Source organism: Kogia breviceps, chromosome 17, assembly GCF_026419965.1.
Source record: "Kogia breviceps isolate mKogBre1 chromosome 17, mKogBre1 haplotype 1, whole genome shotgun sequence".
Classification (NCBI taxonomy): Eukaryota; Metazoa; Chordata; class Mammalia; order Artiodactyla; family Physeteridae; genus Kogia; species Kogia breviceps.
The window spans coordinates 8,255,739-8,281,801 of record NC_081326.1 but is presented as its reverse complement, the minus strand read 5'-3'; the positions used below and the strand labels follow the sequence as shown (position 1 = coordinate 8,281,801).

General features: G+C 38.1%; 1 protein-coding gene across 4 annotated transcripts in view; it reads right to left on the bottom strand.

The window, feature by feature from the left end:
* NKAIN3 (sodium/potassium transporting ATPase interacting 3) overlaps positions 1–26,063 on the bottom strand; it is a 520,118-nt gene that overhangs the window by 250,335 nt on the left and 243,720 nt on the right. For all 4 annotated transcript variants that reach the window (XM_067017479.1, XM_067017481.1, XM_059043115.2 and 1 more), the window contains exons 2-3: positions 15,089–15,226; positions 6,131–6,211 (exon numbers count right to left, since the gene is read on the bottom strand). In XM_067017479.1, coding sequence (XP_066873580.1) covers positions 6,131–6,211; positions 15,089–15,226 — 219 coding nt within the window. The remainder of the gene's footprint in view (positions 1–6,130; positions 6,212–15,088; positions 15,227–26,063) is intronic.

Below are 26,063 nucleotides of genomic sequence, written 5' to 3'. Positions count from 1 at the left end.
ACATCCACCTGCTCTTTTGAAAAAACTATTTGAACCTCTACAGAAGGACATAAGATTATCGCACAAACTTGTGATTAAAAACTCCAAACACCACCCAGGCCGCAGCAATTACTTAGTTCATTGTGGTTTCTGTATCATTGAACTATAACGTAGCAGCAAATTGGATATTTTTTAGCAAAGGCTTTCAAAATGTTTGTATTTGATGAAATCTATGAAAATATAATACTGAGTTTAAATGTGCTTATAATTTTCTTTACTGTGGAAAAGAAGCTGCAGGGAAAACAATTATCTTACCATACAAAGAACACTGAAGATGCTATTTTCAGAAGTTATGTTCACTTAGACCAAGGCCAAGGGAAAAAGTATAGTTTAAGTCCTTTGGAATAAGGAATGCATAACTATATTTACACAGCTTTTCTACTTTTTTTTTTTAAATAAAAGAACGTAACTGCATCACTTAGGTAAAGGACTGTGTAGGAAACAATAAACATTTGCAAGCTTTTGGGTCTCATTTCGATTTAATGCCCAGAAGCAGATTGTGATGGTTCTTCCTTTATAAATCTTTAATAACTGGATAGATGTCCACCATCACCTCCAATCTCCCATTCCCCCAGTCAATATTACAGACAAAAACATTCTTTCAGGATAGCAGGATAAATATATACTAATATATTAGTTCAGAACATAAAATATTTTGTTATTCCAGTGAACTGAAAGTTTAAGCATTTTCCCAAAGATTCTCATTGATACGGATATGTTATTTATCTCATGATACAGCAAAAAGGACATCATTCTTGTAGTTTCAAAAGTAGGCATAGTTTTGCTGGGTTTCTTGGATGCTACTCCTATATCATTTGCTGATACATTACTCTCAAATACAGACATTTTGTATCCTAGCTTCAGCCCTCCATAAACATCACATTTCAAGGTTCTTTCTGAAAAATGTCTGAGGAAAAAATCATCAAAAGGAAAGGATAAATGCAAGTTTAATACTCATTGCTAGATTCAGCAAGTTCTATTTACGTAAAGAAAGAAATGCACTATGCATCACTTATTTAGTTGGAAACTGCCCACAGAAAAAGAATTCTTTGAAACATAAAAATATTTAGAATGTTTGTTAAGGACAATGGATGGATTGTAAGCAGCTGAAGGGGATTGGGAGTTCTGTTTCCTATGCAACAACTTCTACACGGAACTCTGATTTGACTAAATGTTTCCTACTTGAAAGTGTTTGCCCGAAGCCAAAGTTAGTGGAAGAATCCAACCTTGAAGGAAAATGAATCGTGATCAAGAAAGAGATTTTTCCAAGTAAGTACAGAGGAACAACTCAGGCTAGATAACAAGAATGAGCCTTGAAAAAGAAGAATGATCTCATGGACCCTGCCAGACTGCTCAGGTGAAATAGTCAACTGAAGAGTCTCACAAGAGAAGAGAACCCTTGCGAGTGAATGGTGATGATTTAAGTCAAAGAGGATAAGAAAGTGCTATTATTGCCATTTGGGAAAATGGCTTAAATTTCTTTCTTTTTTTTCACATCTTTATTGGAGTATAGTTGCTTTACAGTGTTGTTCGTTTCTGCTATACAACAAAGTGAATCAGCTGTACGTATACATACATCCCCATACCCCCTCCCTCTTGCCTCTCCCTCCCACCCTCCCTATCCCACCCCTCTAGGTGGTCACAAAACACCCAGCTGATCTCCCTGTGCTATGCGGCTGCTTCCCACTAGCTATCTGTTTTACAGTTGGTAGTGTGTATATGTCCATGCCACTCTCTCACTTTGTCACAGCTTACCCTTCCCCCTCCCCGTGTCCTCAACTCCTTTCTCTATGTCTGCATCTTTGTTCCTGTCCTGCCCCTAGGTTCTTCAGAACCGTTTTTTCTTTTTTTTTTTAAGATTCCATATATATGTGTTAGCATACAGTATTTGTTTTTCTCTTTCTGACTTACTTCACTCTGTATGACAGAGTCTAGGTCCATCCACCTCACTACAAATAACTCAATTTTGTTTCTTTTTATGTCTGAGTAATATTCCATGTATATATATGGAATATATATCTTCTTTATCCATTCATCTGTTGATGGGCACTTAGGTTGCTTCCATGTCCTGGCTATTGTAAATAGTGCTGCAGTGAATATTGGGGTGCATGTGTCTTTCTGAATTATGGTTTTCTCAGGGTATATGCCCAGTAGTGGGATTGCTGGGTCGTATGGTAGTTCTATTTTTAGTTTTTTAAGGAACATCCATACTGTTCTCCATAGTGGCTGTATCAATTAAATTTCTTTAAGAATCAAAATATCCACAAATCAGGTACTATGAAAAAAGTGCAGTCATTAAGACATGATATAGAGAAACAAATATAGGTAGTTTTCCTTTTGTGCGAAGGCAATGTGAACACCAGTACAGAGGAGAAATCAGGAAGGGTTAGTCCATTTCCCTCCCAGGCTTCCTGCCTAAGTTTTAGAAAACCTCTGATCAAAGCTGATGATTAATATGTCTACAGAGAATTTCTATACATTCATTTTTTATGTCTAAATTATGCTCATGCACCGTCACACACAGTCAGAATTCTAGGAAAATGTGACACACTGAAAATTCTCTAGGATCAGTAATGTGTAAGTTCCATACATCTCTCAGGAAAAGTCAATTAGAAGAAATATTAGCTTCAAGTTTCTACAATTTGGAGTAACCAAAAAGATGCCATAAGGCATCAGCTTAACTTTGGGGGGATTAAAAACAAGTACAACTTGAGTTCTCAACATAACTTGTCTTTCAGTATCTTTAAATGTAGCAAATGAGTTGGGTTTTCATATTTACATTCTGAATGGATTCCTAGGAAGAAAAAAATGAGGTCAAGTCTTAGGACTTCCAAAGAAGCAGCAATAACATGAATTGTACCCTTGGTGATCTTAAAGTACAGCATGAAAAACAGTCTTAGTGCCTCCAAAGATGCATAAAGTCCTTGCAAGGGGAGCAGGAGAATATAGCTGCGGAAGCATTTCAAAAACGCTATTTACATGTTGAAGGAAAGGGTTTAATTAGTCGTGTTACAGCTGTGAAGTTAATATGCAGATCTGAGGTCATATCACAAGGGACTGTTACATACTTTTTAAACAAGTCACTCAGTCCCACATTTTCTTCCCTTTTACAGCTCTTGCATAGTAATAAATATACGTCCCACAGGTTTGCAGAATAAGGATCATGACGTCTGTTAATTTCTCAATAATAATACAGATGATGATGTTGATTGGCAATTACAAAAATCACTTTGTACAGACACCTCACAATCTGCCAAGAGCCTTTCTAAGTTCTTTGTATGAATCATCTTACTTAACTCTTTCAACAATCCAGTAAAACTAGTGCTGTGGGCTTCCTCACTTTGCAGAAAAGGACACTGAGGCTCCAGTAGATTACGAAAGTGCAGGCACTTTTGGTCACCTACCCACAGCCATCCTCGGCCTCACCATACATGCACACATTCCCATTTCCTTCAAGTTCTGGAAGGTCTGGGGAGAATCAGGACCTTCAAGACCACAGTGACAAAAGTATGATGCCAAGCTGATGGGCAGGTAACAAGCAAAGGGAAATATCTGAAGGCTGTGATCAAGAGTCCCCATAACAGGCCAGACGTATGATTGGTCATGGCCAGGCGAGTACACTATTAGTTAACGAGAATGGCTCAGTAGTGCCTGTCATTGGAATAACACCCGAATCCATAGAGATGTTGTGGAAATTAATCTGAATCCAGTCTTTTGAGAAAAATTCACCATTTTAGAATGGACCTTTTGGGCAAAACTCAAAGTAGAGGGAGGCTTCTATTAATCTATCCAAGTGGGTAATTCCAAGAAATGCCTTCATGCAGGAGATAGAGGGCTCTAGAAAGTATATAAAGTAGCACACGTGGACAAGGAATATCTTATGAAATGGGGTACAACCTGGAAAAAATGGCAGAGGTGCTTGGGTTTATCAAGGGTCCTTAACTCTGCTCTAGTTTTCAGCATAGATTCCCTACAGGCTGGAATTGAGGCTTACCTGTGGCTATAGCCAGGGAGAGGTTACCAGCCTTTGAAACAGTAAATAGAGACGGACAGAAAATCTTTAGGATGCTCCTTTTGGAGTCATCTATCCTATTTATGATCTAGAATACTTGGTTGACTGCTTAATGGCATTTGAACGGGTAATAAAATGAGTAACTGGGACCACTATACCCATTTTTTTTAACCTTGAGCCCAAAGAAACAAGGGAAAAAAAATCCTTGACATGCACATTGATATTAGAAAAGCAGTTACAAGAAACAGTTTACAAAGGTCACCTTGAGCCGTGGGGGGGAAATCAGCCTTTGGGGGGCAAATCAATGTTACTATTATTATAGTTTTTAAAAATTAAAAAAAATCACATCACAGGATTATTTTGCAGCTTACCTGAGTTACCATATTTGGTAACAATGCAAAACACCAAACAAACACTGATTATTATCTTTATTGGTGAAGCTGGTCCTGTTTTTATATCTCACAGAGACTTTCAGGGTTCAGTGCTTTGCCTAAGGTCCCATAGTTTACAAGCACTAAAGACAAGATTTGAATCCAAGACTTATGATTTGAAATTCAGTCCTCTTTCAACACACTATGATGCCAATTCCATGGAACAAATTTCCTCTGGTCTAATTTATTCCAAACCACTTAATAGAGAAAGAGATAAAAGATGATTTCCACCCAGTGAAATAAACGTATGACTTAAAATGACCAACTAAATCATGAGTTACAAAATGCTATGGGTTGAAAAATGCTATGCTTAACTTATTATCCATAATTATTTTATTCATAAAATTGCATTTTAAAATTACTTTATAATCTGCATGTTACAGATGATAACTGAGCACTGATTTAAGTACTTTCTTCTGTCTTAGAAATTAGGTAGAGGTAAAGGTAGATGTTAGTGCATTTGTATGTAACTCAGAAATGTCATTTCTGGTTCCTGAATACATTGGCCAATGTGAGAAAATGATGACAAGTTCTAATTATAAAGTTATTATAGTGTAGAACAAAGAGTAACCACCTCTGGAGGTTCTAGAGAAAAACCTTCAGGGATATTCGCTGCTTGGCTAAATCAAAGATTCTTTGTTAGCGTATGGACTTCAGCGGAGCCTAACAATTCTAAAAGTCTCTGTGTTGGTCAAGGCAAATTTTCTAAGATCCAAACCACAAATGCTACTTAAAGAAAATCTGAGACTATCATACAACAATCGAATGTTTGCACAAATATAGTTGACAACAAGAAATCTAAAAGATAGATTACAGCTTTCTTATTCTTTTTGTAATTATACTGTGAGGTTTCTTCTCTACGATTTCAAGTGGGAACTATGGTGGTTTATGAGAAAAATGCTTAAGAAACATAACTAGAAACTTAACCCAAGATGCTCTGCCATTTGGATGATAATCAAAAGATGATTCTGCAAGAGTCATAATGAAAATTATGTGCTTTGTTGACATGAGCTCTAGACAGACAGAAATAATATTTCTATCATGTTGCATCAAGACAATTCTTTTCTGATCAGGATTTCACAATAGGAATCACTGCACTGATGTATTTACTTGTCAGTAAACGTATGCTCCATTTACTGTAAAGAGGATTCCCTTCTCTGACAAACTTTATCTTTCCAGAATTAATATTCAAGCAAAGATAGCAACTTGCTATTCATATTTGTTACATTTACATCTTAGTCAATCCTTTTTCCCATTTTAAACACAAGAATGTTCAAAGCCATTTTTCACTTAACACATGGGGCTGTGGTCACTGGGACATTAGGCCTTTTTAAACTGGACATGAGGATACACTGGTAGCTGAGTTCCACGACAGATTAACAAACGAAATCATAAGGCGATTGTTTCAGAGTTTCATTGTATTAACATGTTCCCAAGGTTATTCTTTCTAATGGTATCCAAACTCTTTTTTGATTAGTATCCCATTTGTAATGTTGCTTAGCTTACTATACATACTTAGTATTCCATTTGTAATGTTGCTTAGATTACTGTATACATACATATATTAGTATTCCATTTGTAATGTTACTTAGATTATTTATTAGTGTATTCTTTTTAAAAGTGTACTTTAAAAGCATGATGGACTTACCTTAGAGAGCCCACCTACTTCCAAATAGAAGCAGATAATGAACACATTCCAGGTGACCCAGAGGGCAGTCCATACTGTATACTGGAAAGAAAGGGTGGGGGGAAGAAAGAAAAGAAAAATGTGGCGATGAAAGGCATGCATACTAAATAAATCGATAATAAAAATGTCAATAAGTGTGTCTTCTGGGAAGAAACAGGGCATGGTCAGAAAAGAGTGCTCCTTATGCGGTCCCCTAAGATCTCTAGAAATCAAAAATCCAATAGTTTCTACTGCTTTAAGTAGATGCCAATAAAACTAGATCTATTTTTACAGTGCTTTGCTGGCTTGAAGATGCAAGTTAAATCCAAGCGCTGATTTGATTTGTTTTCTGACTACCAGCTTTTCCAAGGGACACAATTATGCAAATTTTCTGGGGGCTAGCTACCTAGCTAGCTAGCTAGCTATCTTTTAGTTACAATAATGAATCATCAAGGGTTTAGGAATGTTAGTCAAAACCCTTCACTTCCATATCCCTGAATGAGGATCATGTTTGAAAATGGATGTGTGGAGTAAAATTAACAACCTTTCAACTGTTGGACTATTTTATTGAGTGGAGTGTATTCCCCTAATATAATTATAGAATATAATATGATTATGTAAAATATTTTTTAAAAGCACACAAGTTCTAATTATGGTAGGATTAATAAGTAAATCCTACTTATTAGTAAGTAGGATTAAGAGTGAGCAAATAAGCAACATATTTCCATAATGGGAAAATACCTTCCAATCATAACCAAAAAACTCTAAACACGCCAGCCTTATTGATTAATTGGTTTTATTAATGTATTATGTATTAGGAAATGCCTTCCTCAAGAGTATTAGTCAGACTGAATTAAGGTAGCCTTAGATCAAGACTCATCAATAGAGAGGTCTTAGGGCTGGCTCTATTCATCCAGTCACTTTCTTAGGCAGACAAAGACACTGAGGTCTGGAAAACGAACATATAGGACGGCTTGGATGACTCAGGATGGAACTTCCCGTGGCAAACACAATGGGCAGATCAAGTACAATGGTTTTGCTCATTCATTTTATTGTACTGCAAAAATCTATGAATTCGTAACTTCTTAAACAGGCATACTAATTAAATTATTGCTTTCTATTGTTAAATTAAGATAAATACTGAAATAACTTATTAGCTATTGTTAAATTAAGATAAATATTGAAATAATTTATTAGCTTATTCTATGCTCTGCCAAATAATAGACTTATGAATTTTAAACACTGTGTAAAATAGCCATGATCTTATTACAAACCTTATCAGAAGCTTTTAAACTTTTTCCGAAATTCAATTTACAGTTGTATCTCTGTCATTTATGATTTTTGTAAAGAATAATACATTTATAATAATGAGTTAAGGCTTGAAAATCACTGGAAATTTAGAGGAGTTGGAAAATACATTAAAAAGTTAACGTAAGTTAAAATATATAATCAGGATTTGGGTCGTTGCCGATACTGTTGACCTGATACCTTCTGTTGGCAAAGTCTCCTAGTGTGGATGGGTTTAGATGTTTCCTTAAAAATGCACCAAATGCATTGAAACGCATTTTTCTGAACCACAAAATCTTCCCATGAATATTGAAAATAGCTCATCTACATTCTCAATGTATACTTTTTGCAAACTGATAAAGTCACAATAACCACAACACATTTTAAAGATGTTGCTAATCAGATGGCATCTAGTATCTGATATCTTTCATTCTAAATAAATATAATTATGGGTATATTTGAGTGACAGAGTAGTGCAGACCACTAATTCGGGAGGAAAAAGCCAGTGATAAAGGTTAAGGGCAGGACATAAAATAAAGCAAGACTAAAGTAAGAAAATGAGCTGAATTAACTGTAAAACCACATGATTCTTAATTATTAGGACTGCAAGCCTAAACCCATAAGTGTTCTTTTAGAAAACTAAATCAACTCATAGTTATAAAAAATATATAATAAAAAATTCTACTTAAAATCATAGCACAAACTTAGTGATTGACGTGTATTCCGATCCGTCACAAGTTGTACTATTGATGTCACTTTCAAACATTCAAAGGTAAAATGATCAGGCTGAGTAGATTCCAACTGTCAGCTCCAAAATCCCTAACAAGAGTTACTCCGCGGCTTTCTACGTTCCTGGTGCTGTGGTAAGCACTTTACACAGATCAAGTCATTTAGCCATCACATTAATACCAAGGTAGAGAGGAAATCATCTGATCACCTAGTTAGTGTCAGAGTTGGCATAGGCACTCTGGCAGTTTGACTCCAGAGCTGGGCTGCTTGGGCATTACATGAGAGTCTTCATTTTAAAAGATATTAGGATAAGGACTACAGATTAATTTGCAAGTTAACACTTCCCCAAATTCTGCAATTTATCAAACAACCAATTCACCAGATTACCAGTTTACCAAAAATTCATTCATTCATGTATATTCTGTAACTGGTTATGCTTTTGAAATGATTTCTTTTGTATTTTGCTATTAATGTGTCGTGTGTTATATAAATACGTAGCTTTTTAAAAAGCAATATTGTAAGTTTCTTTATTCTAATACACTGGTTTGTTGAGAACAAAGAATACCTGTACGGTTGAATTTTGGATTGTTATGAGATGGAAACCATATACCTCAATGTGCACCTGAGACTCAAGTCTGCACACAGAGGTAAGAGGAAAGGATTTCTAGCTACACAAATAACACATCCAAAGGAATTTTGCCTAAGCAGAAAGTATTAGAACCACATATGGTATAAGACACTGGCTATCCCCCCTCTCTTCTTTTTGATGTGGGTTAATTTATTTATAATGCAATTGAAACTAGAATTAAAAAAAAAAAGATAAACTACATTTTTAACAAATACTTTTTGGTTATCATGGAGTATGCCTACAAGCTCAGACAGCCACATAGATATACTTGAAGTAGACTTAACTTCTCAAAGTAAAAAAAAAAATTTTTTTAAATTAAAAAAAAATCACTCTATATAATTATCTATCCATCTGTTTACCCATCATCTTTCTATCTAAATATAATCTATCAACCTATTTATCTATCTTAGTTTGCTGATGTTCAGTACACATATTTTAAATCCTAATTTAATTAGACAATGCCCATAAAGATGGAAAAACATCTATGTCTTCTCTGTGGCTTCCTGGATATTGCATAGTTTTATGAAGATATTTCAGCATTTTTTAATTGAAATGAACTTTAGCAGTGTCCCGGCCTATTTCTTTCTCATTGAGCAACTAGTCCATAACATAAATTATTTTTACTTCCTGAGCTTGTTTGTTTTCCAATTACCAGGAAGGCCATTCATTCATTCACATGTGCATCAATCAGATACAATATTATACTCAATATGTTTGTTAGATTCACTCAAAAAAAATGTAGGTTCTTTGCTCCCCCATTGTTCTAATAGTTTCTGGCGTTAGTATTAACGTCCAGGGGGAAATAAATCTGAGACCACTGAATGGACACCTAACACTCTTAACTGCCATGTTGAGCAGTAACTCTGGAGGGAGATTCATGGTGACATAGGAGGGATATTTCCCTGTATAACAATTCAAATGAAAGCAAGTTGCAGTTCTTTGGCTGTGGACATTTGTATAAAAGTCCAAATAACTAACTTATGGGCCTAGCATACTTACTTGGCTTTCTTTTTTTAATTTTTAAAGGAAGCTTTGAGTTACTTTGAATTCCAATGTTAATCTTTATTCAAAAACTGTCAAGTCAGCTAATATTTCTGCATTTAAATTAATGTAAAACCGCTTGATTAAATTATTATCCATGAAATAATAAAGATTTAAATAATTGTAGAGCAGAATCTCTTTCTAGAATTCTTAAGTCAGATTTTTAAAATATTTGACACAGGAGCAAAGCAGACAGGAGTAAACCGCTGATCCCAGAACAGTACTTTTTATGACTGTTAAATATGACTTAGCCCACACACTGCTTCGTTTTGTCTACAGCCAAGGAAGCACAAAAGTGCGTTCAAATGCTATGGTTACACTTGGCATCCGTAATGTATATATCCCACCTTGTACCTTAGCTAAAATAAATTTTAATCAGCAAAAGAGTATCATATGACAAAGTGGGTTTTACATTCTAAAAATAAATGTAGAAATAGTAAATTGTACCTTCTCAGCAGTGATGGTAACCAAAGGGGAATTATCTCTCATTTTGTGATTTGGGTGAATTTCTCTAACAGTCTTTGCAATGGGACCTCCTCAAGACAGTGTCAGGGGTCCACAATGTTATATTTATTAGAAAAAAAATAAGTCAAGGAGTAAGTCAGCTAATGGGAGGTGCAGGCAGAGCAGCACATACTATTTTATCTTATAAATCCTGGTGTTCAGATTGAAAGAAGCAAGGCAGTAAGGCCAGCTTCTTTTGCAGAACTATTGTTGCCGTGTTCTGAGATAAGAAATCACCGTCTAGTCCATCCAGTATAATAATTTCATCCAATAACCTTTAATTAATTTATTATTGGTTTAATCAAGTATTAAGCATCTTTAAAGGCCCATGCACATCAGGATAACTTCGAATACAGCCATGGACAGGCACTGCCTGCCTGCCAGGAGGACACTGGTTTTTGGTAGATTTTCATTGGAGTATAGCTGCTTTACATTGCTGTGTTAGTTTCTACTGTACAGCCAAGTGAATCAGCTATACGTACACATATACAGGAGGACACTGTTGAATGAGATGAGACGGGCCTGGAAGCAAGGATGGCAACCGTGTAGAGAGATAGGATAGAGTCACCAGGATCTATGGGTGCGGAGAGGAAGAGGCACTTAGCCTGGAGGGGGATGGCCAGGGAAGGCTCTTAAAGGTGACTATTCAGTTGAAGAATTATTAAGATTTTTCCAAATGGGTAAAGGAGAATAGGGCGCTCCAGGGAGCAGGTGCATATGAACCAAGGAGGCAAGAAACCGCACGTGGTCTTTGGAAAACACGCGCCAGTCAGCACATCTGGCACGAGGTGGGAAGGAGGGGAAGGCAGGGGAGGCGAGAGAGATAAGTAAAGAGCAGTTTTTGTAAGCTCTGATCTCCACCCTAAGGAGTCTGAAATTTGCCCGAAGACACTGGAGAGCTTGCTCTACGTTACGTGCCCCTTTACCTTAACCATTTTCATAAGGGTGATCAATTCTTTAAATTCAGCCGTGATAAACCCCGTTTGTTTTAAGAAATGGCAGGACCTTACCCTCTGTGTCGTGGTGTTCCAAAATGTCTGCTAGCTTGAAATGGATTATATTTATTTGGCACTGCTGGTGACTCTTTCAGCCAATAATGGAGGCCAAGTTCGAGAGAAAAAATCTCCTGCAGTCAGAAATCCCTTTCCTGCTCAGTGAGAAGTTAGCACGGACTTTGGACCCAGGTCTCCTCTCACTGCCGTTGAGAAGTGGGTGCCTCTGAGGCATCCCGTGATTAGTGTGACATAGGCCATATTCATTTCCAGGCTTTTTCATACCAGAATTAATTGGAATTAATTAGTTGGTGGCCTGGAGACCACCAGTTGTGGCTTCGAACCAAAGTATTCATGAAAACAACTCAGGGATGAGCTACTCGTGGTGTGATAAAGATAACGTGGAGTAGCCACTTTCCCCATAACTAGGGACCCTTGATAATCTTCGCATTAAAGGCACCCTTTGTGAACAGATTTCCCATACTCATTGACTAACGATTCTTCAGCATTTCTCCCAAATAGATACTTTATACCCATGTTAGAATAAGAGTTAATCTGGAATCCCACATAGGTAACAACATTCTATGATCAGCTAAGGAGGTAAGGCAGGATCGTTTCCAACGTCAAATCTTATACTGACAGTGGCAGCATATCATCTGGAATGTGACGGTGGAAGCAGAGCATAGATGGTGATAAAGCAACTCCAGAAACCTAACAATAGCATCCATTTCTGCCATTTACTATCTGGGTTCCTTGGGTAAGTCACTTAACCTTTCCTTAACTCTTGCCTTATCTGTAAAGTCAGGGATGCTAATACACACCCGTAGGATATTTGTGAAGATTAAACCAAATGCCATGTTGGCATGGAGAGCTTTCCTGACAATTCATTGTTTCCTTTCTCTTCCCTTCCTGGGAGAGGGTCTTGAATGAGAGAGTTAAATAAAACAGTAGGGATTTGGCTGGCATACACATCAAGAGAAAATCAAGACGAGCAAAAACGTAGATTGTTTGTCTTACAGACATTTTTCTTTGAAGTTTCTGAAAGACCTAAATCTCCCTCCTTCAACATGCCGGGGGGGAGAAGCGAGAGAAGGAAGTGAGGAAAAGATACCAGACGAAGAAGTGACCCCAATCCTATCGCAAGAGGACGCTAGGAACCCGGCAGGAAACTAGATGGGAAAAACAATAGGTATTTATCGAGCACCTATGACCTTGCATGTTCGCAAAGAACTCTTTGCCTACTAGGGGAGACAGAGATGTGAACAGATTATAAAACATGCTCAAGACACAAGAGACAGAGGGGCAGGGGGTGATTAACTGCTAAAGTGCCTGCAAGGAAGTGAGGGGTGAGGGCTGTGGCGAGCCCGGCAGCACAAACGCTGGGCGGGGCCGTGAGAGCCGGCGGCTGGGGCGGCTCGTGGAGCGGACAGAGCACAGACCCGCTGCCCTCCCAGGTCTCTGAAGGTCGGCCGGCCCTCTCCAGGCCTCTGCCCCTCGTTTTCCCCGCTCCTCCTCCGCTGTCATTTCATCACCTCCCGGGAGCCCAGGAATCTGAAGCTTCTCACTCCTCCACAGTGAGTTCATGTACATTCTCTGCTGTTTATCCCACCCTGGCACAGGAGAGCAGGTCCTGTGAATGCTTAACAAGGGAATGGGACCTCCTGCTGTCGACATCCTACTGTGTGCCCCGTGGCGCTTCCTGCCCAGAACGCCCTTCGGCGCCCTCTACCCCGGTGAGCTCACGCTGGCACTGCAGAGCTCAGCTCCACGGTCACACGTGCAGGCTCAGAGGGATCCCTCCGTCGTGCACCTACGGGTACAACGCGCTCCTTTTTAACTCTTGTGACAGTTGCAGCTTAACGTTTATGTGGATGATTATCTGAAAAAACCCACTTGCCCTCCCCAGACTGTAAGCTAAGTATCCAGGAGGACAGAAAACCCATCTGTCTGTATTTGCTCACCTTGTTCCCCCGCACTGAACACAATGCCACACACCGCGTAGGAACCCAATAAACAGGAACGAATGTGTAAAAGAAAAACGGGGGGGAAGAAAGTTAAGAAGAAACAGATATCGGGGAAGAAGGAGGGGGAGAAAGGAAGGAAGGAAGTAGGGATTGTGAGACGCGTTTGGTCAGGTGGGGCAGCCCAGGATATTCTTAGATTTTATCCTGCTACGAGTTAGCGAAGGGTTTTAAGCCAGCGATTTAGAAAAAGTACAAGGGACACGTTAACAGGCAGGAAGCTGAAGGCAAGCAGGAAGGCCACGTGCAGGAAAGAGACTGCCAAGCCTCAACCAAGGCAGGAGCTGAGTGAAGACAGAGCTAACATGGAGAGGGTAAAAGCAGTAGGGCTAGATACGTCACTAACGCGTACTGACAGCTTCACCCCATAGAAGCCACTGGCTTCACAGTCACCTGGCATTTTGTGCTTCAGCAGAAAACAACATCATACAATGACGAGTCTGGACTAAGTCAAAGTGCTCTGTGTTCAAAGCAACAAACCGGAACGTAGAATCCAATAACAGTTTGCTATGATGCATATTAAAGTCTCTTGAGCTGCAAGTCCACCTCTGTGAATCACCTTTTTAGTAGATCACACAGTGGCTTAGCAGAGGTTATCTTTCAGGGAAGAAGAGTTAAGCGGGGCTCGTTTAGCCCCTGCAGGCAGCTGAGTGACAGAAATGTTCCAACGCGCCCGGAGCAGCAATTTTGAGGGCAGAGTCCGTGCTGTGGGCTGGTTCCCTTCACCTCCCTGTGATATGATGAAAGATACCCAGAAGCCAATTTTGAGATGCAAACAGAGAATTGAGGCACTTATAGAAAAGCTTTTTTCTTTTTGATTGGTGTGACTGGATTAAACCAAAATGCCAAGATGCCATATTTTTAAGTGTATAGTTTTCTTCTAGTGAGGCAATCATCCCATTAAAAGAAAATATTCGCTAATTCTACTGAACATTGTATATTTATTCAGGCTCAATGAGCATTTGAGAGTATGTCACCCCTCATTACAATTCCTTATACACACATGCTTGGTATTTCTGACGGCCTTCTTATACATGTAGCCCCAAATATTCCCCTCTTTTTTCATTAAAGAAATCTATTACTGGAAATAACTTCCAGTCAGTTGCGGAGCACAGAAGATCCCTTATTAAATTTCCCTACAATGGAGGGTGTGCTGAACATGTATGCCATAGTTTGGAGTGTATGGATTTATGTTTCAAATTTATCTTACCAAAGTGGAGAAATGTTCAGTAACATACAGTATGCAATACCTTGAAGGCTGAGTACTAAATAAACGCACATGCATTTGTAATGTCCTATGTCCATTAAAATTAAATTGTATTATTGCTATCAGTTAGTACACAGTTATGGCTAGGTCGGTTTGCTGTTTAGGGTTAGTGACATGTGCCATTGACATGATGGTTAATGTACATTTGTATCTCATCTAACATCAAGACCACAACCTTTCCTACTCCATCCAAACCACATCTTAAATTTCCTCGTGAAACTTGATTTCAGTTATGCTGTGAGTCTTACTATGCATCTCACGCTTACAGTCACGTTGCTTTGCTTTCATTGTAAACATTCACTGAGTCTCCTTCTTTCTCACAGGTAATCATCTCTCAACAGAATTCAGTAATGAAGGCCAGAATGGCCAAAAAGCCACGTTACATCAAAGGGAACAACTCAAATGATTCCCTTCTTCTCCTAACAGTTTTGCAGTGTTTATATGAAAAGCCATGGTAACAATAAGACTTACCACCACGATATATCGAGGTCTGTACTGAATGGTTCCAAACAAACCCAGTATGACGACTATTATATGTAGAAAGTTTCCAAGGATGGGCGCCCATTGGAAGCCGAGGAAGTCAAAGATCTGCCTCTCTAAGGCTGAGAGCTGCAACGAAGCAGAGAGAGCGCATGAGCATCTAACCCAAGCACCAGCAGACCGTTTTAATCCTGGTTTCACAGCTGGAGAAGGCTGCAGTCAATCTGAATCGCAGTTATGGACACCACCATCACTAAGACTGTGGTGCCCATTTCATGTACTGCTTTATGCAACTTCTCTCAGAAAATATACTAAGATAACTTTGAGTGTTATGACTTCAAGTGTTCATAGACTTGGAGAGCTAGAGGTATACTCCTGAAATCATTTTCTATAGTAGCAAATCCAGGCAACAGTTTATGATATCATCATATTAAGTTATCATTATTTTTAGTATATTATTGGCTTAGTATAACCTACTCAGAATGGCAACTCCAGGCTTGCAATGCTAGGACTATTATTATTTTGGAAAATAACAAAAACAATAACAAAAACTACCCATTTGTGCCTTCCTGTGTGAAACATGAATTATCAAATCTTCTGGGTTTTTTTTTTCCTTTCTTTAGATTGTCATTGATTATAATGACTAACCACTTTTTCAAAATGAAGCTTATTTATTTACTCTGGGCTTACTTACTTACTTACATTAATGATAGTAACTCCTTCTTCAAAATGAGCTTACTTATTTACTGTAGTCCCGATCTAAAACTAGAGTTACATAGTTCCTTTGAACCATATTTTATTGAGATAATATATTAAAATGAATTTTATATAGTCCAGTGAATGCCAACAATGTCATTACCATGTACAAATGATATATATTGCATTTTATATCTAAAAATTTTATAATTCTACCTGCTGTATTTGGACACAAATCTTACACGTTTCAAGCACTCTTCTACATTTACTTTGATAAAATAGTATTTCTAAGAAAAGGATCCCACGATTAAGCATACTGCCAGCAAAAGAAACTGCAGATTTGAAATGAAAATGGTACCCTAGGTATTTTTCTAGTTATGTGGCAGGTGTATGCCTGAATAGCTTTAATTTCCTTGGACATAAAGAAATGTCCTCTATCCAGTAAGCTGAATTTACCTTGGTTTAGCTTCACCTTCAGTAAGCTGCGGAGGAGAGGAGAAATGAGCAAATACCTAAAGACAACCGCTCCGAACCACACTCACTTCATGGGTATTTCCTGATCGCCAAGTGAGTTGTCAGCGCTCCCTGCACTCACAAAGCGGAAGACGCCCAGAAATGGCTAAAACACAAAATAATCAGAGCGAGGCAGGGAGCAGCGCAGTGTTTTCAACCCCCCGTCTCTCTCTGCTCCTGACTCTAATTAGTTCCCAGGAACCTTCCCCTAAAAACGCAGCACTTTATTTATTGGCCCATCAGTGATGTACATACGCAGTTTTTTATGTCCAACAGGATGGATGCGCTCAGAAAAAAAACAAAAAAATCCTGAAGAGCAGCTTCGGGCAATTCATCCTGAAAAGCAACCCTATTTTAAAGCCGTCGTGCATCACAAAAACCTTTAAAGTGAACTTTTCAAAGAGAGAAAGACCCTTTTTTTTTTTTTTTCTGTCAGAAGATGCATGGATAGCATTCTCCTTTATGAGATTAAAGAAAACACACACAATGAAAGGGAAGCCGAATTAACACCACTGATTAGGAAATCTGCTTTCTTTACTGGAGACACACCGGCTCTCTACTTATTGATATTCATTCTCTGATAACTTAAAATGGATTTATAGTGACTTGAAGTAAAAGCACAAATAAAAGGCCATAAACAAACAACAAACAGACGGGGAAGAGACCATATCAAGGATCAGGCGAGAGGCAGCTAAACCAACGATACAAACCATGAAAGCTAGATTTGAGTACTGTATTTTAAAAAGTCAGCTAACAATGACAAAAGGCCCTTCAAAAGTAAACAAAGTACCATTGCATTTGGTATTAACTACTTTATCCAATTTCCACTTTCAGCTATTAAGTCATTTAGTTTAGAGGCAAATATATTCTCTCTCAACGTCATCATTAACGATACCACTTTTTGCCTTAGAGCTTGATATTAATAATGATGACCTAGAGCCACCGAATGAAATGAAATAATATCCAGGTTGCTTTGTTAACTCAAAAAACAAGCGTGAATATATGTTAAAGACATCTCTGTCAAAATGGTCTCATCGGTGACGTGCTCAAGCTGCAGCTGCTGGCCGGGGAGCATGGATAAGGTACATCTCTTTCCAACTCCACAGTCAGTGACTTCAAGTTTTGGGAACTTGACATTGGCCATTATATTTACAACACGGACATCAGGAAATGCTAAAAAAAAACCAATGTCTTGTTTATTTGTTATGAAAGCCTATGGTAAAATATTTATCTCTACACCACTGAATATGGCACCTAGAAAATAGTGGTTCTAATTCAGGAGAGCAGGGAAAGGCATTGATCAAATGTGTGATGCAGCATCAAAAGGAAACATCTGGTCCAGATGAGAGCGGAGGATGGAGGGCTCTGTGGAGACGCCATAGCAAAGAAGAGAATGAACGAGACATTGGAAGAACCTGAGGTTTAAATAAAGGAAGAGAGTTCAAGAAAACAAAAAGGCAAGGAGACACTCCGAGAAAGCAAAATTAACCTGTCACAAGTTTAAAACAGAACAGGAAGCAGTGGCCTAAAGAACAATAGGATCATTTCTAAGTAAAAGGTCAAGTAGGTAAGCCTCTGGGAGTTATAAGAATATGATGGAAAAGAATATGTATCTTTTCCTAACAAGTTAAAAAATGAAGGCAACCAGAATCTTAATAAAAAGGAAGCATAGAAGGGAGAAGAAGGAAGGAAGGAAGGAAGGGAGGAGACCAAATCATTGATGCAAGGAAAGTATGGTTCAAAAATACTAACAAACAAAATACTAACAAAATTAAAATTGGGCGTGACTTTGAATGTAAATATGAAGAGGCCATTGCAACATTCTCCCTGCGTGGCATGGGGATGGCGACACTGGAACTGTAAGGAGAGAAATGTAACCCTAGATCATACTTGGGCTGCATGAAAATTATCCCACACTCATTATAATGGGAATGTTGTTTATTGGCCTGTAACTTTCAGAATCCAACTGTAGAAAGCTTGGAAGTCTTCATTATGATTATGGAACAAAATGTAAGTATAATCTGACCATATAAAGTATATGTAACAGAACTTGGGAGAGACTGAATGCCCTATATAAATTCATGAGTATGGCAAGGGAAAGGGGGAGTGTTCTCAAATTCTTCCTGGAGGGTCAGGCATTTCCTTTCATCAGGCTCCAAGGTGAAAATATTTCCTATAAATCTATGAATCATTAACTACATCCTATATTAACCACATATACTCCCAAGAGCTCAAGAAGTGTCCCTATTTCCTTAGTATGCCCAAGCAACATAGAGACAAACAGGGGCACCTTTAAAATGCAGTAACTTTCTTATCGATCCATATATTATGTTTAATCCTTCACACTGTGTTTTGCCTAAAAGCTCAGAATTATTACAAATTGTGAAAATGTATTTACACTTAATTAAAGAGCTATAAAAACTCTAAGTGACCAAACATTTTCCTGGTCATTTACCCACGTTGGATCTACACAATATGCTTCTGTCCAAACAAAAGCTGGGTAAGAATGCTCATTCCTAAGAAGTGAATACTCTTGGAGGCTGAACTTCACGGTGAGCTGCCTTTTCCTTCCATTCCCCTGGGACTTTTCTCTGCTCACTAGAATCGGACACAATTTAAAAAGATCGAAACAGGCTTACTCATGTTAGTGGAATCGTAGGAAAGTATTTGATCAAACCACGGTTTCCTAAAAGACTGTGAAATTAAAGCATACTGTGTGACTGATACTCTCTTCTATATAACCCGTAATCTAGGAATTCACGAGGTAAGTATTTGATAACGATGAAGGAGTGAATCTTTCCTTAAAGAGGGAATTTAAAAGCTCTAACATTCCTATTGGCTAAATTGATACATCCCAGGTCATTTCAAATAACTTTTGGGTATTAGAGGAGGTTTCTTTATGCCTGGAAAGTCCGTGTAGCCCTCAGCGCTGCCACCATCATCCTTGCTTCGTTTGCTCTAGAATCTCATAGCTACTCAATCCCAGTGGACTTTTCACGCTTGAGGCTGATGATGCCAAACTTCTGTGTTCACAGACCTGGCCTAGGCCAAATTACGATCTTGTAGTTTAAGCCATAATTTGTGAATATTTTTTCGTGGCTCTAAAAAAATAAATAGAAGGATCAGTAGCATTTGTATCAGGAGCCTACTTACAGAGATGTGCCACAAAAAGTCCTAATAACTTGCAGATTTACCACTACATTAAAGCAGTTGCTATTTTAGAGAAGTTTCTCTTGTCTATAGACAGAGATAACCAAGCCTTAGGATGTTCACAGACTTCGAGGGCCCCAGGAATTCTAGATATGGCCTGTTCATGATTTGGTTTATCCTGTAAAGATAGCAACTGTGTTAAGGGCTTCACAGTTTCTTCATGGTTTTGTACTATTTTTGGTAGCAGTGTTAGAAGGCAAAGTCTATTATTCCAGTGAAACCAGTAACCAATCATTTAGTGAAATGAATAAAGTCTAACTAATCAAGTCTAGGAGACCCTCCCCAGTGGCCTCAATGACCACGAGCGCATATGTAGCTGGGGACGGTGGAACCATAGGGTTTGGAGGAGGAGTATTTTCCTTGATGCCAAGTGCGATTGTTGAAGTTTGTTCCTTGAATTAGCTTTACTCAGCAATTGTCTCCAGAACATCTGAAAAGGCTTCCTGAATTCTGTCTATATATTTCGAGTCCCTGTATTTCAAGGAAATTGAATGGGCATCTCCTACCCTTACAATTCAATCATGAGGATATAAGCTACTTGGTCCTGTAAACAATTTTTGGAAATCAGAAAACAATCACATGTTGTGATGCTAATTATTTTTTGAAGAAATAAGCTGTGGGTAACATAGCAAGGAAAGTTTCCTGTTTAAAAAGGAACAGATAATTGCACTGCACATGGACAGATTTATGGAGGCTGATGAGCCGAAAGAGGCATGTGAAGGGCATTTAAGAACTACAAATTCACTCGGGAAAGTTCTTTAGTGTATTTCATGCATCGAGTCCTATCAACTGGTAGAATGACAACTATTTCACCAACTTCTTAGTGTGTCAGAGAATAAGCTACCGAATATTAAAAAGTGCTCCAAAGCCCAAGAGAATAGTTATACTATGAATGGGACATTATTTAACACTTACATTTTTTTCATATTTATTAATCTAATTTGATGCTAGAAAAAACAAGATAAATATTATTATCTTTATACGAAGCAGCTCAGAACAATCAGCTCATTAGCATCAGAGATCAGACTAGCATCTTTATGTCCTGATCCTACATTATTCCTATCATACTACCCTGAAATCAGGCAATAAAATGCGCACTGTTTAACGAGGTTAATTCTGAAATAAGCTCCATCACAAGAGATAGAAATAATATAGGAAACATAGTGGGCTGTTTCATGACTTAGTCTTCCTTCCTCCTACCCCTAAATTTCTAAGTAGAGCAATCCCTCTCTCTGTCTGTCAGAAGAGACAAGTGGCATTTTTCAGAAACTTGGTTCCCATGCTATCTTAGGCAAGCTTCAGTTTCTTCATCAAAGGTAGATAATAGTAATCTTACAGTTAAATACTAGGATATGCATGTCAAGCACTTTTGATGGAGATCAATAAGTGCTAACAGTTGTGTATTAGTTTACTGCTGCTCTTTGAATGCTCTAACAAATTACTCAAACTTATAGAAGGATACTATCCTCTGTAGTTCAGAAGCTGAAACAAAATGGGTTTTGCTGTACTAAAAGCAAGGTCTTGGGAGGCAGGGCTACCTCCTTCTGAAATCTCCAAGCGATATTTCTTTCCTTTGACTTTTCCAGCTGCTAGAAGCTGCCCACATTCCTTGGCCCTCTTCCTTCATCTTCAAAGCCAGCAACCGTGGGTCAAGTCCTCATGCTGCCATGAGGGCCTTCTTGTCTACCTCCCTTTTCCACTGATTGTGATTGATTACGTTGGGCCTTCCTGGATAATTCAGAAAAATGTCTCCATGTTAACCACAGCTGAATACTTAATTCCATCTATGACCTTAATTCCCCTTTGCTATGTAAGGAGATGTACTCATAGGATCCAGTGATGAGGACGTGGACGTCTTTGGGGGCCAATATTCTGCCTACCACACAGTTGCTATTTCCGGCCCTCTCAATTCTACCTTTCTCAGGGATGGGACCCTGATGTGTGGTGGAGGTGTGTACACATCTCAGCCAGGCCCTGACCCGTCGAGGAAGAGCCCAGAGCTTTCCCTAACCCTCTCTCAGCCCCAGAAAACCATATCTGAGATAGTGTGATTCCAGCTCCTGCTATGTCCAACTCCATTGCCAAAGTCACCAGAACTTCTCACAAAGCTTCCTGCATCCATAGGAAGATTTCTTTCCAGAAAAACTCACTGAAGTAGCATTATAATTCAAAAATTGTGATACGGGTATGAGAATTCTGATGTAAATAAATAGAGCTCTAACTCCACAAAAGTATCTACATAAAGCACTGTCAACAAGGCATAATGGAAAAAAAGATAAATATTCTCAGTATATATACTAGGGCATATATCATATATCCTAGTAATACCTTATTTGAAATAAAAAGATAATGAATAAGTCCTTATTCGAGCCTAGATAAAGTAGCTTTCATGTCAATAATCACTTGGGCTATGTCTAGTGATACTTAATGATCAACAGCAATACTCAGCACTTACATAGAGGTTTTTATTCTCAAGCCGCTCTACTGATAATAACCAAGTTCAGGATACTCTGACTTTTTCAAGAAGAATTAATTGAAAGAGAATTTGTAGTTTTGGGTCTCTCCAGAGCCCAGAGTCTGCTTTGAGGGGCAGGCATTGCAAAAATCACATGATACCAGATCATTTTAGGAAGTGAGATCTTACATATATATTATCAAAGTAATGATTAATGAATTCAATGTGGAAAGACTAAAGAGGCAAACAAAAAAGTTTTAAAATGCTTTTGATCCAATCATTAGAATGTCATCAGTGATTTCTTTTCAGGTATGGAAGTCCTCTCCTCTCTATCTGTGGATATGTGCACAAAAGGTCAAGTGCTTTTCAATTTAGGTTAAACCAAATATAATCAGGATAACTGAATTAATAGGTAAGGACTGGGCAAAAAGCTTCCTAGAAGGAAACTTAAAGCCCATTAACAATAACTTTTGGGTTACTCACTGTTAGGGATGATTTTAATAACTACTGTTCTCATATCAACCCAGTGAGCTTAACTAAATACACAAAGTTTCAAACTGCGGTTTAAATCAGGGAAATGAGGCTCTTAAAATGGAGTAAACTTTCAAAATATTTCCTTTGGCAGCACACAGTCTGAGTCTTACATTTTACCAACGGGTTCTTGTCAAGAGAGGGGTTTTCATACTTGCTTTCTAGCCCTGCAGACACTGATAAGAGACATAAGACGAACCATATGCCATAAAGAGACCAGGCAATGAGCGCTTTGCCTCCTTTGGTCATACGAAGTCAGAAATACTCCAGGGAAGAATTTCACAAAAATTAGGCAGAAGGGAATAATCTGTTAGCGTTTGTTTGAAGATGTCCCTTGATCTCTAAATGGGGTGATTACATCATTTGATTCGGCTTCTAAGTATCCTTCCCCTGCCAGAAATTCTCCTACAGCCAAACTCCTCCAACTTTGCCAAGCAGAAGCTGACCTTAAAAAATGCAGTTCCAGTTCATGAATAGCTCAAGCCAGGAAGAAGGCAACTATTTCAGCAAAAGCCCAAAGTGCCAGTTTGTTACAGAACAGTTTTTGAAGATTAAATTTCAACCCTCCGGTGGAGCCATAATGGATCCAAGAACACTAAAGTTGAACCCCTCGGCTGGGTGACCTATACAAACAGCTGGCAGGAACACGCCTGCTGTGGCATTTAAGACTCCCATGGAGGTTTTACTTAAATGGCAACCCAGCATGAGAAGACAGAGAGAAGGTCATGGGATGAAAGTTTCTCTAAGGGCCTTGTCACATTTTTATTTGTAGTAGAGACCACCTGCAAAATTCCTTCTCTAAAGAATTCCTTTAAAGGATACATTTTCAAAAAAATAAAAATAAAGTATACATTTTCAGCAAGAACTAGATTTTTCATTTGGGAAGGAAATTAAATGTTTCTTCTTTGGAAACTAATATGGAAAAAACTTGAACATGCCAAAGTACTTATTCTATAAAGAAGACATTCTCACTTGAAAAATTAGAGTGTACAATAGACATTTAAGTAATAATCAGTTCATGGTGTTAAAGAAGGTGAACTTCAACTGTCTATTTTTCTTTTGACGGTTCTCTTTGTCTTTCTCCTTCTACCCTCAGTTCACTATGTAGCAGCTGCTTGAGTGTCCTGTTGCTGTCCATACCCTGGGAAACATGCTGACAGTGCAGCAAACCACTGACCATGGAGCATGTCTCTAATTGCAGGACTAGTGAAAACCTTTGACAATGACTGAGGTGTTTCTGGTGTTAAACTTGCATTTTATTTTCTTCTTCACAGTTATCACTAACCAACAGCTATGCTCTAATTTGGTGACATAATCTTCATCAACTTGACATGGGTGTCTGATCTTCAGAGTCTCAGGGGACAAACTGAATTAATCACTTTTCAACCATGTTTATACTTTTTGGACATTAAAATGTTTCTCAGGGGCCCAGGAAGCTTGATCAGCCTCTTGGTTTCCAGTTTTTTTAGATTATAAGTGTATAAACCAACTACATGAATTAGAACCTGTCATATTATCTGTCTTCTGGTCCCTCTTCTAGTGACAGGGGTTGAATGAGTGTTAATTTTATGAGCTACACTGATCGAACAGAGATACACCGCCAACATCCTGAGCTTTTCTCTCAGACACACTCACTCCCTTGCTTCTAGTGAAGATCCATGTTTGTAAATTTCTTGATAAGGATAATGCTTTTTCCTGTAATTTTATGTGCAATAAGTATAATTACTGTTCCATATGGCAGTGCTATTAATGACACAGAAGAACATATTTATGATGGCAGGCCAAGAACCAGGAAGATCTCAAACTGAATGAAAAAAGACAAGCAATAGATGTCATTACCAAGAGGAGAGAGACGTTAAAATTATTTGACACTATAGATAAATCAAAATGGAATTCTAAAAAATGTTCAAATAATCTACAGGAAGGCAGGAAAAGAAAATAATGAAATGAAAAAAGTGTGAACAGAAAATACAAAATGTTAGATTTTAATCCTTAATATATCATGAATCACATTAAATGTAAGTGGTCTAAATACACCAGTTAAAAGATAGAAATTGGAAGAGTGGATTAAAAACCATGACCTATCTGTCTGCCATCTATAAGAAACTCACATTAAACAAATGACATAAGCATATGACTCAGCTTATCATTTTCAATTCAGCCTGAGAATTTTTGCCTTTTATTGTCCAATTATATCTATTGTGATTAAAGATATATGTGTATTTGTTTCTATTATCCTTGCTTTGTATTTCTTTTTCTTGCCATTTCTAAGATTTTATTTCACTTTCATCCCTTCTTTTGAAATTATCAGTTTTTTCCCATTCCATTTTATCCCCTTATTAGTTTCAAATATATTAGTTTCAAGGCTTTATTACTTTTATTCAAATAATCACCCTAGACTTGTTAGCACATATACATAAGTTATCAGTGTCTAAAGTTAATCATCATCTTACCCTTTTTCTCAAACAATACAATCTTAGAACACTATAATTCCCCAAACAGGTATTTTTTACATATAGTTTTCTATCTTGACATTATTGTTATTGTTTTATTCAGTCAATGTTTGTACCTGATTCACCCACATATATAACCGCTTCTTGCTCATCCTTTCTTCTTGTTTCTCAGACCTTCTCTCTGGGAAAACTTCTTTTTCCTGAAGAATATATTTTTAAATTTGTGAAATTGAGGGTCTCCTGGTGGCAAACTCTTTCCATTTGTCTTCACTTGAAAGTATCTTTATTTTACTCAAACACTTAAAAACATTTCTCATTAAATATATTTTACTTTCTGCACAATAAAAAATGTGCTGGATACCAATGGTGCTAGTAAGAAGTGGGGTCTTGTTTCATTATGTTTCCTCTGAAGGCAATGTCTTCTTCCCAACCCTCCAATAGATTTAAAAATCTCTCTATGTTCCTGAAGTTTTTTTTAATAGGTATTTTTAAATTTTTATTTTATTTTATTTATTTTTGGCTGCATTGGGTCTTCGTTGATGCACACGGGTTTTCTCTAGTTGGGGCAAGCGGGGGCTACTCTTCATTGTGGTGTGCAGGCTTCTCATTGCGGTGGCTTCTCTTGTTGTGGAGCACGGGCTCTAGGTGCATGGGCTTCAATAGTGGCACGTGGGCTAAGCAGTTGTGGCTTGTGGGCTCTAGAGCGCAGGCTCAGTAGTTGTGGCGCACGGGCTTAGTTGCTCCGCACAGCATGTGGGATCTTCCTGGACCAGGGCTCGAACCCTTGTCCCCTGCATTGGCAGGTGGATTCATAACCACCGCGCCACCAGGGAAGCCCTGTTCTTGACGTTTTGACGACTGACTATGATGTATCTTTGTGTGAATGTTTTAAATTTATCTTTCTTGGTAAATTTTGGTCTTCCAGAATCTAATGATTGATGCTTTTCATCGGTTCTGGAAAATTTTCAGCTAAAATTCTCTTCAAATAGTTACACTTGTTTTATTCTGCCTCCTTCTTTCCCTTCCAGAACTCCATTCAGGCACGTAGAGCTTCTCATTCCATCTTCCTGTCTCTTAATCTTCTATATTTTCTAACTCTTGTTTTTCT